The sequence below is a fragment of the Muntiacus reevesi genome, chromosome 3 (assembly GCF_963930625.1).
Source record: "Muntiacus reevesi chromosome 3, mMunRee1.1, whole genome shotgun sequence".
NCBI classification, from domain to species: Eukaryota; Metazoa; Chordata; class Mammalia; order Artiodactyla; family Cervidae; genus Muntiacus; species Muntiacus reevesi.
In genome coordinates this window covers 243894747-243911032 of record NC_089251.1, presented here as the reverse complement: position 1 = coordinate 243911032, position 16286 = coordinate 243894747, and the positions used below count along the sequence as shown (strand labels likewise).

The 16286-nt window shown below is 34.1% G+C and overlaps 1 protein-coding gene across 6 annotated transcripts in view; it reads right to left on the bottom strand.

Annotated features, from left to right (window-relative positions):
• Positions 1-2182: 2182 nt before the first annotated feature.
• Positions 2183-16286, bottom strand: part of UBR3 (ubiquitin protein ligase E3 component n-recognin 3) — a 190134-nt gene continuing 176030 nt past the window's right edge. For all 6 annotated transcript variants that reach the window (XM_065931732.1, XM_065931734.1, XM_065931735.1 and 3 more), the window contains 6 exons: positions 11070-11177; positions 10814-10939; positions 7815-7994; positions 5650-5859; positions 4897-5036; positions 2183-4585 (listed from right to left, as the gene is read on the bottom strand). In XM_065931732.1, coding sequence (XP_065787804.1) covers positions 4468-4585; positions 4897-5036; positions 5650-5859; positions 7815-7994; positions 10814-10939; positions 11070-11177 — 882 coding nt within the window. In that variant the 3' untranslated portion in view covers positions 2183-4467. The remainder of the gene's footprint in view (positions 4586-4896; positions 5037-5649; positions 5860-7814; positions 7995-10813; positions 10940-11069; positions 11178-16286) is intronic.

The window sequence follows — 16286 nt, the reverse complement described above, 5'->3', positions numbered from 1 at the left end:
AGTTAAAAAAAAAAAAAAAAAGCCTTCCTCAGTGATCAATGTAAGAAATAGAGGAAAACAGCAGATTTGGAAAGACTAGAGATCTCTTCAAGAACCTTAGAGATACCAAAGAACATTTCATGCAAAGATGGGCACAATAAAGGAGAGAAACAGTACGGACCTAACAGAAGCAGAAGACATTAAGAAGAGGTGGCAAGAAAGAAGAACTACATAAAAAAGTACACAGAAGAACTATACAAAAAAGATCTTCATAACCCAGATAATCACGATGGTGTGATCACTCACCTAGAGCCAGACTTCCTGGAATGAGAACTCAAGTGGGCCTTAGGAAGCATCACTACAAACAAAGCTAGTGGATGTGATGAAATTCCAGCTGAGCTATTTCAAATCCTAAAAAATGATGCTGTGAAAGTGCTGTACTCAATATGCCAGCAAATTTGGAAAATGCAGCAGTGGCCACAGGACTGGAAAAGGTCAGTTTTCACTCCAATCCCTAAGAAAGGCAATCTCAAAGAATGCTCAAACTACCGCACAATTGCACTCATCTCACACGCTAGTAAAGAAATGCTCTTCTTTAAGCCAGGCTTCAGCAAGACATGAACCGTGAATTTCCAGATGTTCAAGCTGGTTTTAGAAAAGGCAGAGGAACCAGAGATCACATTGCCAACATGTTAGATCATCAAAAAAGCAAGTGTTCCAGTAAAACATCTACTTCTGCTTTACTGACTATGCCAAAGCCTTTGACTGTGTAGATCACAACAAACTGTGGAAAATTAATTCTTAAAGAGATGGGAATACCAGACCACCTGACCTGCCTCCTGAGAAATCTGTATGCAGGTCAAAAAACAACAGTTAGAACTGGACATGGAACAACAGACTGGTTCCAAATAGGGAAAGGAGTACATCAAGGCTGTCTATTGTCACCCTGCTTATTTAACTTATCTGCAGAGTGTATCGTAAGAAACGCTTAAGCTGTGAATGCTGAAGCACAAGCTGGAATCAAGATTGCTGAGAGAAATATCAGTAACCTCAGGTATGCAAATGACACCACCTTTATGGGAGAAAGAGAAGAACTAAAATGCCTCTTGATGAAAGTGAAAGAGGAGAGTGAAAAAGTTGGGTTAAAGCTCAACATTCAGAAAGCTAAGATCATGGCATCTGGTCCGATCACTTCATGGGAAATAGATGGGGAAACAGAGCAAACAGTGTCAGACTTTATTTTTCTGGGTTCTAAAATCACTGCAGATGGTGACTGCAGCCATGAAATTAAAAGATGTTTACTCCTTGAAAGAAATGCTATGACCAACCTGGAAAGTATATTAAAAAGCAGAGACATTACTTTGCCAACAAAAGGTCCATCTAGTCAAAGCTATGGTTTTTCCAGTGGTCATGTATGGATGTGAGAGTTGGACTATAAAGAAAGCTGAGCACCAAAGAATTGATGCTTTTGAACTGTGGTGTTGGAGAGGACTCTTGAAAGTCCCTTGGACTGCAAGCAGATCCAACCAGTCCATCCTAAAGGAGATCAGTCCTAAGTATTCATTGGAAGGACTGACGTTGAAGCTGAAACTCCAATATTTTGGCTATCTGATGCAAAGAACTGACTCATTGGAAAAGACCCTGATGTTGGGAAAGACTGAAGGCAGGAGGAGAAGGGGATGACAGAGGAAGAGATGGTTGGATGGCATCACTGACTCAAGGACATGAGTTTGAGTAATCTCCAGGAGTTGGTGATGGACAGGGAGGCCTGGCATGTTGCAGTCAATGGGATCACAAATGTCGGACATGAGTGAGCGACTAAACTGAACTAAAGCACTTTAGATTCCTAAAGTCTAGTTGGGGATTTTCAGGGAGCAACAGGGACCACAGCAGTGTTCTTCAGATCTGCCTATCCATTTGCCTCTCCAAAAATCCATTTCCTCTCCTTTCACCCATTTCCTGCTTCTAAAAAAACATACAGCACTTAGCAAAGGCTTTATGTTAGCTATGAGACAAAGAAGGAGTAAAAGGTAAGTAAACCTGTCAGTAAAAGGTTAATGGAAAAGCAAACCCTTTATAGTAACTCCACCTTACCGCAACTATTAGCTATGTTATGCTTTGATCTTTTCATTTATGCTCACTCACATATATTACGGTCAATATCTTTGAAAAAATAAAAACATGTAAGAATAAGCATGTTAAGGACCTTTCACAAACCAAGTGACAGTAGGCTTTTATTAACATATCTTACAATGTTGATTATTCCTAGTTTTGTAATTTCTGCTTAATTATAAAGATTGATTTAGCTTCTACAGTAATGTACTGTATTTAAATGATGATTCATACAAGATATCACACCAGGACATTTTCTTGAATAATATACACACATCACTCTAACTTGGACCTGTTATTTTTAAAAGTGGGTTTATAAATGGGACTTATAAAAGTTATGGGGGAAAAATTAAAGTTCTAGTTTAGCAGCATGCATGTATGTAATTCAAGTACAATTTTCAACCAAGTGCTTTTTAAAATTTTACTGGTGACTAATTCACCAATATCAAAATAAACACTATCAAATACCCAAATTTTAATGTTAAGGCTAATATTTTCACTTCACATCCATATGCACAACCATAAAACATTCCATTTTAAATATGTAGTAATCAAAGTCTGAATACATTATACCATGTATATATAGCATCAGAGTTTCAAACTGTAGAATTATCCAAGTTCATGAATCCTGTAACAGTATTTACTAGAGATGTAAATTAGCATTTTGTTCTTCAACCACACTTACAAATGGTCTGGTATCCATAATGACCAATGCAAAAAATAAGACAGGCTGAACTTATGATACAGTATTTTAAAAAGTAGCAATGTGTTGGAAAGGACAGCTACTTAATTAAACAGAATCATTCTAGTCTTTCAGAAAGTTACCTTAATATTTTGGAAATGTATATAAAAATAGCAAGCTATTTCCATGTGTTTTATTGTAGGTCCATAGGTAATCTTTTGATTTTTTGAACATATTTGAATATTTACTGTTCTATTTTAATGCAAGGCCATCATTTAAAGTCCATTTTTATATCCTGTAGTATTATGTCATTCAACAATTTTTAGAACACAGATCTGTGATTTTATTTTACCATTAGATGTTTTTTAGTTTATTTTTACACATAAAAATGTAATTTTATATAACAAGCCATGGAAGTCCAAAGTACCAGGAATTGCTTGATAGCACTATATATATTAAATAATCATCAAATTATTGAATCATTTGGAAGAAAAATTGTGGCAGCAATATATAACATGCTTTTCTGTAATCTTCCTTCTGTAAGTACAGAGTGGGTTTTAACTCAATCATTTCCATTCTTACTGACTTAAAAATCCTACAAACATAAACTGCTTTTCACAGCAGCTTCAAACAAGAATGCAGGTGTACAGTTCACTCATGAGGATCATCACCACTGAGCCGGTTTTTTTTCCCTTTTAGGAATCCAAGCAGAAATAACAATGATTACACTGCACAAATACAATACAGATGAACCTCTTGAGCTGATAAGGAAAGTTCCAAAACTATGCTCCATTTGTGGGGAAGTCAGAGCTTTTTTCCAATCCAATCATTTAAACAAAAACTTGGTTGGTAATAAAAGGTGGACATGCACAGAATCAAAATCTGCCATGTGTATGTTCTTAAAACTTCTGATTTTATAATAAAATCTATTTGCTATTATCTCAAGTAATTTATCCAAGTGAAATGGCAAATTTTGATTTTTAGGGACTCCCCCAACCACACAAATGCCCCCCTAAAAGTACTGTATTATATTAACAGCAGCTATCTACTTATTTTACAACTATTTCAATTATTTACCTGGGGAGAATATTTATGAAATTCCTGAGAATGAATTAAGTTTTCAGCAAAGCCTTAAACTTTTAACAGGTTCCTCACAATAAGAAAAAATTGTAAAGTTCTACTATTAGACCAACTTTTACTATACAATATTTCACATAAATCATGTTTTACATTTTTTTCTAATTACATACAGCAAAAATCTCAAATCAACACAAGAATGGCAGAGGGAAAGGATGCATTATGTTTAGCAGATGCAAATTAAAACACAGATATAAAGAAGCAGTAAAACTTTAAATAAATCACATCCACTCTAAATATCAATGAAAAGCAGATATGCACTGTTGGGAGAATCATTTTAAAATGATTTTGTCAACAAGTTGTGCTTCTTATTAATTGTGGACTTAAACAAAAAAGGACCACTAAAGAATGGTTTAACTTGTTATGCTCTCCAGATACTTAAAAAAAAAATTATTATACCATTAATGTGATTACCAAGCACCTAATTTTGGAAAGGCTTTAAAATGTATGTTTTCTTTTTTTCCCTCAGCAAAAGCGTTAATCCCCCAAATTAAGTTAAAGCTTATTGTTGATAAATTCTTAATGAAAATGATATAATGAAATGCCAAGGTGGTAAGTCACAGCCCATTGTAATGTGGACCCCATCTTTTATTGATGTGATCAAAAGTATGAGAAATCCACTGTTGTTCAAGAACTTTGTATCTTTCTTTACAAATGTAGAGAGGCTTGCCTCGCCTAGAATGAAAAGAAAAAAAAAAGCATTAAAATAATATAATACAATGAAGCTTGATTCACACACGTTTTAAAAAATAGATTCTCTATGGCAAAAATCTCACCTAGGAAATTCGTTTATTTCATATTTCCTTAACATCATAATGGGGAAAATATCCCCCCACATAGAAACAACTCTAAATTAATGACTGCCAGAATTTCTTAATATAAAGAGTAATTATTATTATCATCACAATTACAAAGCCAGGGATGGCACATTATTCTTACTGGCCAAAGTTGAATAAAACACAAGGATATATCCATGAACATCTAACCTAAGATCTCGGTCTTCCTCTCCATGAGCATCCAAATACACAGAACCCCAGAGGCAGAAGCGGTGGCCTCGAATGATGATAATCACTGATGCATTGATCAAAAGGAAAATCCCTGTTCCAGCACCACAGTTCTGAGAATGCTAAAAAACAAAAAAATGTGAATGAACTTCATAAGCAAATGGACTTCACAAGAAAAGAAAATGAATAATGCCTTAATTGTCTTCTTAAATAACAGAAACATTTAAATTTTTTAAAATAAGATTTCATCTAAGTTAAACTTATAGTCTCATTCTTAATCCTTTATTAACAATACATTAGGAAGAATTTGGATAAGGATTATCTAGGAACCCAATTAAGAGCTAACCTAAAACTAATTCAGAGGCTAGTGTCTATAACAGCATATCTAATGGTTGTTCCACTGCATGACACCTAAACATATATTCCATTAAAGGGCAGGAGAGGGGAGTAGGGAGAGGAACTGAAGTTGCACTTATGAAAGGCTTTACTCACAAAAAACCTTAGGAGGGTGTTATTGTTGCTGTTTTGTTTTTACCCTTCTACAGGGTAAAACAACAACAAAATCAAGATCCTTATATGCATCATGTATTTAACTCAAATAATAGTCAAATTTGAAGTTAGTTTGACCATATTTTTGTATGTAATACACACTGCATTGTATGCAATACACACCACATTTCCATGTGATATGAGATCTGAGCTTCCATAAATTTTACACTATTTACTCTTGCTTACCAATACACATTCACAGTAACTTTGTTGCTTGCAGCAAAGTCCTTTCAGGCAAACAAAAGTACCACAAACAAGGCAGACGGCAGGGTCTTTAGGAACCTTGGTGCAGACACTACAGGTTTTTCTGTGGTAGTACTGGAAAATGGTGTTATAATTTTCAGGCAACTGTAGAAGGTGTGGCAATTTCCATTTTGACTCTTGGATAAGCAATGCCTAAAACATTATTCAAAAATATTCATTAGTCCTATGTATTTAAGTTGCTTATACAAAATATTTGTTTTTTAAAGGCTGTGTTCTTTTTTAAAGAAAATCTGTCTCCAAGAATGTGGCTTTTTTTTAATTAACACTCTTGCCAATTCCATTTTACAGAAGACTAAAATAGTCCTTCAACAATTACCATTCTCTATTTTAATATATTCTATTTTAATTTAAATCCCTTTGTGGCACCAGAGGTAAAGAACCCGCCTGCCAATGCAGGAGACATAAAGAGACTCGGGTTTGACCCCTGGGTTGGAAAGATCCCCTGGAGAAGAGAAGTGAATGGCTACCTACTCCAGTATTCTTGCCTGGAGAATCCCATGGATAGAGGAACCTGGCAGGCTACAGTCCATGGGTCGCAAAGACTCAGACACAACTGAACAACTAACACTTTCACGCTTTTTCAATTATTACATGATGTAAATTTTAGATTAAGCACCCTAGAACATTTAAATTTCTTATTATTTTAAAAGAAAAATATGAAATATAACGAAGGATGCAAGGAAATATATGCAGATGTATTTGTTTTTAAATATTCTTGATGTGTAATTTTAAACAGTTACACATCTTTCAAAACTAAGTTTTGGACCTTTCTTAGATACACAAAAGGACACTTGGTGGCTCAAATGGTAAAGAATCTGCCTGCAATGCAGGAGACCCGAGTGTGATCAAACAATTCATTGGCTTTTTCTTTTGGGGAAGATCATGGTTATAATTTACATTTCTATTTCAGTACTTTATAATCTGGAGTTTCCTTTCTAGAAGAGGAAAAATCTTACACCTCAAGCTGTTAAGAGCTTTTATATCTGTCAGTGCTAGGGCTACAATTCTTTTCATAAATTTTGTCGGGAAGTATGAAAAAAAATAACAAATCAGTTAAATTTCCCTAAAGGGTATTTTGTTCATTTTTTTTGTAGTTATATAAAAATACTGGAAATAGCATTTATGTTTTTTCTAAATGCTACTTCCTTAACACTTAAAACAGATACAATGTAGTATGAATCTATATTTTAAGAAACTGTATAGAGGTTGGCAATTCACCTGGTGATCTTCTCGCGGTACTGACAGCCATAATACATCTTGATCAATGTAATAACCAAATATCCAGCTTGGTGTTTATCAGTAAGTTCATGGATAAAGTGGCCATGGAAGCAAGGATAAGGACAATATATGTGCTTACAATATGCTATTTGCCATACACAGTGCCCAACTCTTGACTCCAAAGACTGCATATTCTGTAATGAGTTGATTAAATATGGAACCCTTCCATCTGTGGAAAGAACAGCAATTTGTCCTCACTGACCCTGACACTTACCTAGATTAGGTTGTAAATCGCCCAGGAGCATACACCACATGGTCTAGTCTAGTCAAAGAATTTTCTTCATACAGAAAGAGTAAGGCAAGAAGTAGATGTCTATGAATTAATTGATCTTAACTGGTAGTCAATCATCTGAAAAACTCATTGGTCTTTTAAATAATCAACTACTTTGCTGATGAATTTTTAGATGGTACCAACTAAAAGAAAACACCTGTAGAATGAGGTATATGGTCCTAAAGAATGAGGTATATGAGCTGAACAAGCACCAGTACACAGGGTGATTGCTCCCTTATGGATGGAACGCACAAATCTGGGAACCAGGGGGTGACATCTCTCATAATTAGACCTAAGATTTTGCTGCTTAAGTTCTGTTTCCCTGATATTCTTGATTCTTCTGTGGTTTTAGTACTATCATAAGGAAGCCGTGTACTATCCTCCATCAAGGGACATCTTAACAGTTCTACTGAATTAAGAACTAAATGTCTTTGATCATTCTAGGTTCCCTAGACTATTAGGAAGTATGAATTAAGTATTCTCTTACCTATTAGCATGTCACCACTAGAGCAAGTAAGTGTTAACTCTTTTTACATACCTTTCCTTGTTCAGCATGTCTTTCAGTAAATGAATTTATCTCAAAACACCATTGAGATATAATATCAAATGCTGGAACTGGCCAATCCAGACAGGAGGCACTGATGAATGGATGTTCTGTTTGGTAGAATGTTGGCAGAAGTCCCAGGCAGCTGGAAAGAACTGAAAATTCTTCTTCTTCCTTTTAGATATAAAACAGAAAATTCTCAAGACATTTCTCATGAACATTTCCCACTAGAGATACTTTAAGTGTCATTCTCATCAATTACTTTTGGATAGTATGAAAACTTTCTTAACTGATTCAACTAAATAAAGTAAAGGGAGTAAGAGGAGCAAAGAAAGAAAAAGGTTCCAAGATGTTATATCCAATATTCCCATAATATTTCTCTTTGAAATTTAACTCCTAAGTACCATAGCATCTGCTTCATTTATACATTTACATATTTTAAAAATAGCACTGTCAGTTATCATAGACTATGTGATAGTCTATAGAATCTAGCTACACTAGAAGTCAAATGTTAATATGGAGCGAAAGGACAGTGACTTTTGGTTAAAAAGACATAGACTGTCAGTGTGGATAAAGAAGAATAGTGAAAACATGGAATTCACAATAGTAAATAGTGTAAACTGCAGTAAGCTGCAGTCTCTGAAGGGATTTGCAGTCATGGTCTCAGGCCCCCTGGTCAGTCATGCTCTTTCACATAGTTGTATTCCTAGCCCTGGTGCCTTTATTCCTAGGCTTCTTTATCTGAGGCCTTGGGCAGGGGACACTTTGACATTTCTGCCAAGGCCACCTTATGAAGGGAAAAAGGTGAAACCCTGAAGAAACGTTTTGCCATTCTGACTCAGTACCCAGCACTTTTCCACTCCTGTCCCGACCCCCTTCACCCCCTCTCCACCTCAGAATTCATAATACTGAAACAGCCTTCTGTTTGAGACTCCCTTAACATCTGTGCTGATCCATGTGACCCTCAACTGGTACACCACTTCATTCTATGAGGTGATGAAATGAGGAATCAGCATTTCCCCTGGTTTTAGCCTCTTGCTTATACTATCATGGTAAGTGATTTAAAGGCTTAACTCTTTCATCTGTGGCTTGCAGCTTTAATAACTGGCCCAGTACCTAGCAACTCAGTTCTCTCTCTCCCAGCTTAGCTGAGCTCCTAACATTTACATGTATCCATCTTATTGATCTTTGCAAAGAACCAGATTTTGAACTCATTGATGGTCTACAGCCATTATCACCCTGAATGTACCCCATCTTGTCTGAACTCATTGATTTTCTCTACTGTTTCACTACTATGACATTGATTTCTGCTCTGATTTTTGTAATTTTTTAAAACTTGCTTTGGGTTTAATTTGCTCTATTTCTTTTTTCATAAAGTAAAAATTTAGATAAATGATTTTAGACCTTTCTTCTTTTCAAATATAAGCATTTGAAGCTGTATCTCTCCAAGAAATATTTTAGTGGCATTTCACATTTTTGCTACGCTGTGTTTTCATTTTCACTCAGTTTAAATGTTCTCTGGTTTCCATGTGATTTCTACTTTGATACTTAAGTTATTTAGAAGTATACTACTTAATTTTCACATACTTGGAGATTTGTATATTTCTTTCTGTTACTGATTTTCTAATTTAATTCTGTGTAGTAAGAAAATTGTTTTGTGATTTCAATTCTTTTAAATTTATTGTTACTTGCTTTATGGCTTGGCATATGGTATATTCTACTGAATGGGCCACATGCATTTTTAAAAATATGCATTCTGTTATTACTGTCTGGTGAAGTATCCTATAGATGTCAGTTATATCAAGTTGAATAATAGTATGGTTCAAGTCTCATTTATACCAGTTGATTTTGTCTATTTGTTACTGATTACTAAGAAAGAACACTGAAGTTTGCAGCTATAATTGTGGATTGTCTATTTCTTCTTTCAATTCTGTCAATTTTTATGTAATTTGGGGTTCTGTTGTTTCATGCATATATATTTATAACCGTTATATCTTCCTGCCCTATTGATTAAAAAAAAACAATGAATTCAAACTATTTAATGGAATGGTCAATTATTTAAGAGAGAAGGAATAATCAACGGCTTAATTCTGATATACTGCATGCAGGCTTCAAAGACCATAAATATGGTAAGTGACTTAACTCTCACAGAAAATTCCCTGAAAATGAATGACAAATAATGACAGGGTCATAATCCTATAAACGCAGCTTGATTTACTTACCTTCTGGTTTTCTATTTTCTTTTGCACTTTCTTGCCTGCTCACACTGACCCACAGTTTTATAAAATAAATTAAATCAGTGATCATTCATTCAAGTTTTAACTGGCTACAAACTGAGTATTTTTAAATTCTAAAATTACATAAATGCCATCAGATCTTAACACAACCAGCTTGTTGGTCAACATAATACCCTTTAAAAAGGATACTAAAAGCAAGTGATGATTAGTGATAAATATATCAATATGAAAAATATATCAATATGAATACTATCTTTTGTTCACATACTAGGGATTTATTATCACAGATCTAATAATAAACTCCTCTAACATAAAATCTTAGTAACATTACCATAAAAATGGGTGGATATTAACAAATAATCAAGTAATGATAATAGTAAATATTCTAAATAATTACTTCTTTGCGTTGGAGTAACATATTCTTGTATGGGGGATTTCTTTGGTAGCTTAGATAGTACAGAATCTGCCTGCAATGCAAGAGACCCGGGTTTGATCCCTGAGTGGGGAAGATCCCCTGGAAAAGGGAATGGTTACCCACTATAGTATCCTTGACTGGAGAATTCCATGGACAGAGGAGCCTGGCAGACTACAGTTCATGGGGTCACAAAGAGTCAGATACGACTGAACAACCTAATGCTTTCACCTTCATCTTTGTATGGCAGTTCTGGATATTGATATAAGCATAATACTGTATATTTTTAAAAATTAGTTAATTGTTTATAAAAAAGGTTCCCTACGCTCTACCCAAACTAATACCTGGCAGCTAGGTAAATCTTCCCCAAAAAGGTGGTGCTGAAGAAGGCTGGTGATTCTGAGAAAAGGTAAGCAGAATTCCTGTAAGTATTTTTCCATGGATTCAGGAGACCAAGCAACAGGGATAATCTAAAGTTAAAAAAGAAAATCAGAACAATTCATTCTATTAATGTAATAGACATAGCTTAAAAAGTCATGTTCATAATGTCAACAAAATCTAAATTTTTAAATAACCACTACATCTGGTCTTAGAGCGTACCGTTGCACATTCCTGAGTTCCTTCTTCATGGTATAACTTTCCTTTAGACAGTTCACTTATCACAAAGCTCAATAACACTTCATAAGACTTTTCTGCATCACAAGTATTCTGGAAAAATTAAAAAGTAATTTCATTAGTCACTGAAAATTACAAAAACATTTACACTGGAAAGAATACTTCTTAATGACTATAATCATGACTATATTACTTTTCAAGCATGTAAAGTTCACTTTCTCAAAATCTGTGTAAAACAGCACACCTCTGGACTCACAATGAAATCAGGTAGGGGATTAAAGCTATTCCAATACTTCCTTGGAATACAAGTTGCATAGTATATGTGTAAATGAACATATCTAAGTCATATCTTTTGTCCCAGTAATTCTCACTCCTGGAAATTCTTTCCTAAGGAAATAATCTCAAAAGAAAACAATAACTTTATGCCCATGACAATCACCAAAGCATTGTAACAGTGGAAAATTAGAAATGACCAACAAAAGGAAGCAGTTACCTAAATGATGACATATCAGACTATTTTACAGGCAGCAAATACAACAAATTTGAGCTACATAAAAAAGTGCTTATGGTGTGATATGAAAAAAGCTAACAAAAGTATATATACAATCATTATAATGATACAAATCATATATGCACGAAATAGAATATGGACTGCAAATATTTTTCTTTTACAAGTTCTCTCAAATTCCTCGAATAGAACTTGTTAAAACAATTTAATATAAAAATAAACAGGACCATATGTTTATTACAAAATTACAGATAACATTAAATAACAGTCTACAAATTCAATAAGCTTAACGGCTATACTTTTTATAAGAAAGGAAAAATAATGGCTATTAATAAATTTAAGTTTATTTCAATAATGCTTTTCACATAAAGAAATGTACTTTTTACATTCACTGAAGTATTAAAAGTTGTTGCAAATTACTGTAAAGTATAAAGTACAATAAAAGTAATAATTTGGTTGTGATGTTTATTCTGTTCATTAACTACATTTTTAAGATAGTAAAAAACAAAAACTAAGCAAGCACTGTGGGATATAAGTTTATCCTGGATTTTTAAGGCGCTGATAGGACCACAGAATTTATCATTTGACGATACATCCTTTCTTACATGTTACTGTGCTCTCTTCAACTATACTGTAAATTCCAAAATGTCAGAAACTATGCTTTATATCTTCTATGTCTCCTTTTACATAACAAAAATCTGAGTAATAAACACTTGCTGGCTAAGTGACAGGATTTATTTTGGTAGTGGAGGTTTTGACCTTGCAACTTGACTGGATGTCTCTCTTTTTATAATCAATTATTTGCGTTATCTTTAATTACCCCTCTGCTTTCTGCCATATTGCAGCCATGTAGTATTATCACATCTTGATAAACTATAAAAGTCTCTCTATGGCTGATTCATGTCAATGTATGACAAAACCCACTGAAATGTTGTGAAGTAATTGGCCTCCAACTAATAAAATAAAATTTAAAAAAAAAAAGAAAGAAATGTGATTTAAAAAAAAAAAAAGTCTCTGACGCAGCAACTGTTATCTTGATATCATGTGACCCACTTCACCCTTGCCTAATCGATCAACAGGATTATTGATCACTTACCAAATATGTGATTTGTAGTTTACATATAATTTGCAAGAATCCATATCCCACTGGATATCAAAACAGCAACATATTATATTATGTTTTCAGAATTAATTTAATAAGAGTAGCTCTTGAATAAGCAACTCAAAAGAAAATATTACCACAATTTTGCATTTTGTTAATCAATGTGACATATTTAAAGTTGTAAATATATACAAGACAGCCTAAAAGTCTAATTCAAAACACACTCCTTTGAGTAAAAGATTTATAGAGCCTAACAACAGAAACATATTTCAAGTAAAACACTTTCCTACTTCGGGGAAAATATTCCCCCCAATGATACTCATATCACCCATGCAAGTTATTGAGCAATAACTAGCTTTTAAATTATTATCAAAATCATTTTAAGTATTTTTTTTTACAAATAAGAAATACTATATCAGATCAGAAAGTCAAATATAATATAGTAGTCACGGTTTTGTATTGAGAACTCTCTCACCAGAGGAGTATTAGGTAAGAAAATAACTTTATTTCATGCATAAGAAGTCTTAAGAAATCATATTTTACATCAGCAATATCTGAATAAAGCAAAGGGTAGGTTCTTTGGTAAAGCTAGGAAGATAAGCTTTAAGAAGTAAAGCTTTAATTTTTTTTAAGAAGAAGTAAAGCTTAAGAAGTGGATTTCTGAGACCATGGATGAAAGACCTAGGATCATGATCAGAAGAATCCCAATCAGAAGAATCCTGTGGGAGAAGTAGCAAACGTATGTGAATTAAACAAAGAAAAGAATTTAAGGGCTGAGAGATGCAACAGATGCTTTGCTGGGTAGATGCATTGTCTAAATTATAGTGCTTCTTCACTTTGGGGGGTGACAGGCCCTTTGAAAATATGCTAGATGCTATGGTCTTAAACCTAAAAGCAAATCAAAGGGAAAGAAGCCCAGACTAAGAAATTCTGGTATAAATACTCTTAACAGAAATTCCACTAACCAAAACAATACAATTTATACTGATTGTAATAATGATTTTTTTCCCCAACTAAACCTCATTATCAAATTAACTCTAAAATCTCTTTGAAAAACACACAGCAGCTATATATTTTATTTACCATGTTAGGTCTGTTTTTCATTGGAATTATCAAACCTGAAGATAAGAAATTACAAGGATGAAATGAATAAATGAGATTCAATGAAGAAAGAAAAGAAGGAAGAGACTAAAAGAGGAAAGAAGAGCTAAGGAAAAAAGGAAATTTTTTAAAGGAGGAATGAACAATACAAAATAATTACAGAAATCACAGTGATATCTCATTATTCATAAATATTATTGCTACTATAATTTACAATCCTGTATATCTAAATGCTTAGAGCTATAATAGAAAAAGCCAGTAATGTGGCAAACCAACCTATGGAATATTGCAATTTTTTGTTTTCATTCACTAAAGAAATTTATATGGCTATAAATTTCTAATTTATGTTCTGAGAAGAATCTGCTCCATATTAAATGTTTTATTAAGCATTTTTAAAAACAGCTAACAATGATCAAATTGAGAAAGAGAACTGACAGAACAGTTACCTAAATTACTTCATGTTCCTTCCATCATAGATTTACAACTGTCTAATTTTCTGTCAGTAGGTCTCATTTTCAGAGAAGGCAATGGCACCCCACTCCAGTACTCTTGCCTGGAAAATCCCATGGACAGAGGAGCCTGGTAGGCTGCAGTCCACAGGGTCGCTAAGAGTCAGACACAACTGAGCAACTTCATTCACTTTTCATTTTCATGCATTGGAGAAGGAAATGGCAACCCACTCCAGTGTTCTTGCCTGGAGAATCCCAGGGACGGGGGAGCCTGGTGGGCTGTCATCTATGGGGTCACATAGAGTCGGACACAACTGAAGAGACTTAGCAGCAGCATCAGGTCTCATTTTAGAGAAAAGTCAGATGAACAGATTTAGAACCAAATTATATCAGAAAATGTTTAAATTTATACTTTTTCATGATTAGAAAACTTACTGAAAAAAATTTAAACAATGGCACAGCATAGAAACCTGTTATATCTGATTTGAATATAAATAGTCCAAAATATCAGATTAGAGTACATTTAGGGAAACAAAAATATTTAGAAGAAAGAAAGAATTGCAGGAGGCAAAATTAACCAAGAATCAACTAGAAGCAAGAAGGAAAAACCACGGAAGGGCAAGACAAAAACTCATTTTGTTATTTAGGGATTTTAAAAAGAATTTTAGAAATAGAGGGACCCTTATATATCATAAAGTATAAACTTCTTTACCTATGAGAAAGTTGAGGTTCTGAGAGTTTTTATGTCTTGAACAAAAAAGTAGTATCTCTATTCAGTGGCAGAAGCTTAGCCTAGTACTCAGGTTCAATGTCCAACAAACAGTATTTCTAAGTTAAGAAATAACAAACTTCGTGATGATACTACAGTAAATTTCTGGACACATCATCATGATTTGGGAAGACTAGTGATAAAAGACAAGGTTATACTGAATACATTTCATGTATCTATAACTGGTTTTCTCTTCTTTAATACAAGTAGATATGATTTTAACAGAAACTTTTCAATGAGATTAAAAACTTCTCTCAGAGTCTATAAACCAATTAAAAATACTTAAAAAAAAAAGTCTACAGACCAAAGAAAAGTTTCAATTTTCACTACACTTATTATTTTTTTCTGCCAACTTTCCCAAATAAACAAGGAAGTAGGTCACAAGAGTGAGACACAGCTTAGCAACTGAGCATGCATTCTTCTTATTTCACCTGTGTTTAAGTCAAACTACTCACTCAGTTTTTTGGTTCAACAGGACACATCTCATTTGTCTTCAAGCCATTGAAAATACTTACATTTAACTAAATTGCACAATTTTTCTAAATTGTTCACATAATTCTTAAACATGGGGAAAAAGTAGTTTTTAAAAAGGTATAACTCCAGGGGAGGGATCCCAAAGAAAGGCAATGTCAAAGAATGCTCAAACTACTGCACAACTGTATCCATCTCACACACTAGTAAACTAATGCTCAAAATTCCTCAAGCCAGGCTTCAACAGTACGTGAACCATGAACCTCCAGATATTCAAGCTGGATTTAGAAGAGGCAAAGGAGCCAGAGATCAAATTGCCAACATCCGTTGGATCACTGAAAAAGCGAGAGTTCCAGAAAAACATCTACTTCTGTTTTATTGACTATGCCAAAGCCTCTGACTATGTGGATCACAACAAACTGTGGAAATTCTTAGAGATGGGAATACCAGATCACCTGCCCTGCCTCCTGAGAAATCTGTATGCAGGTCAAGAAGCAATGGTTAGAACTGGACATGAAACAACAGACTGGTTCCAAATTGGGAAAGGAGTACATCAAGGCTTTATATTGTCACCCTGTTTATTTAACTTATATGCAGAGTACATCATGAGAAATGCTGGGTTGGATGTAGCACAAGCTAGAATCAAGATTGCCAAGAGAAATATCAATAACCTCAGATATGCAGATGACAACACCCTTATGGCAGAAAGCAAAGAAGAACTAAAAAGCTTCTTGATGAAAGTGAAAGAGGGGAATGAAAAAGTTGGCTTAAAGCTCAACACTCAGAAAATTAAGATCATGGC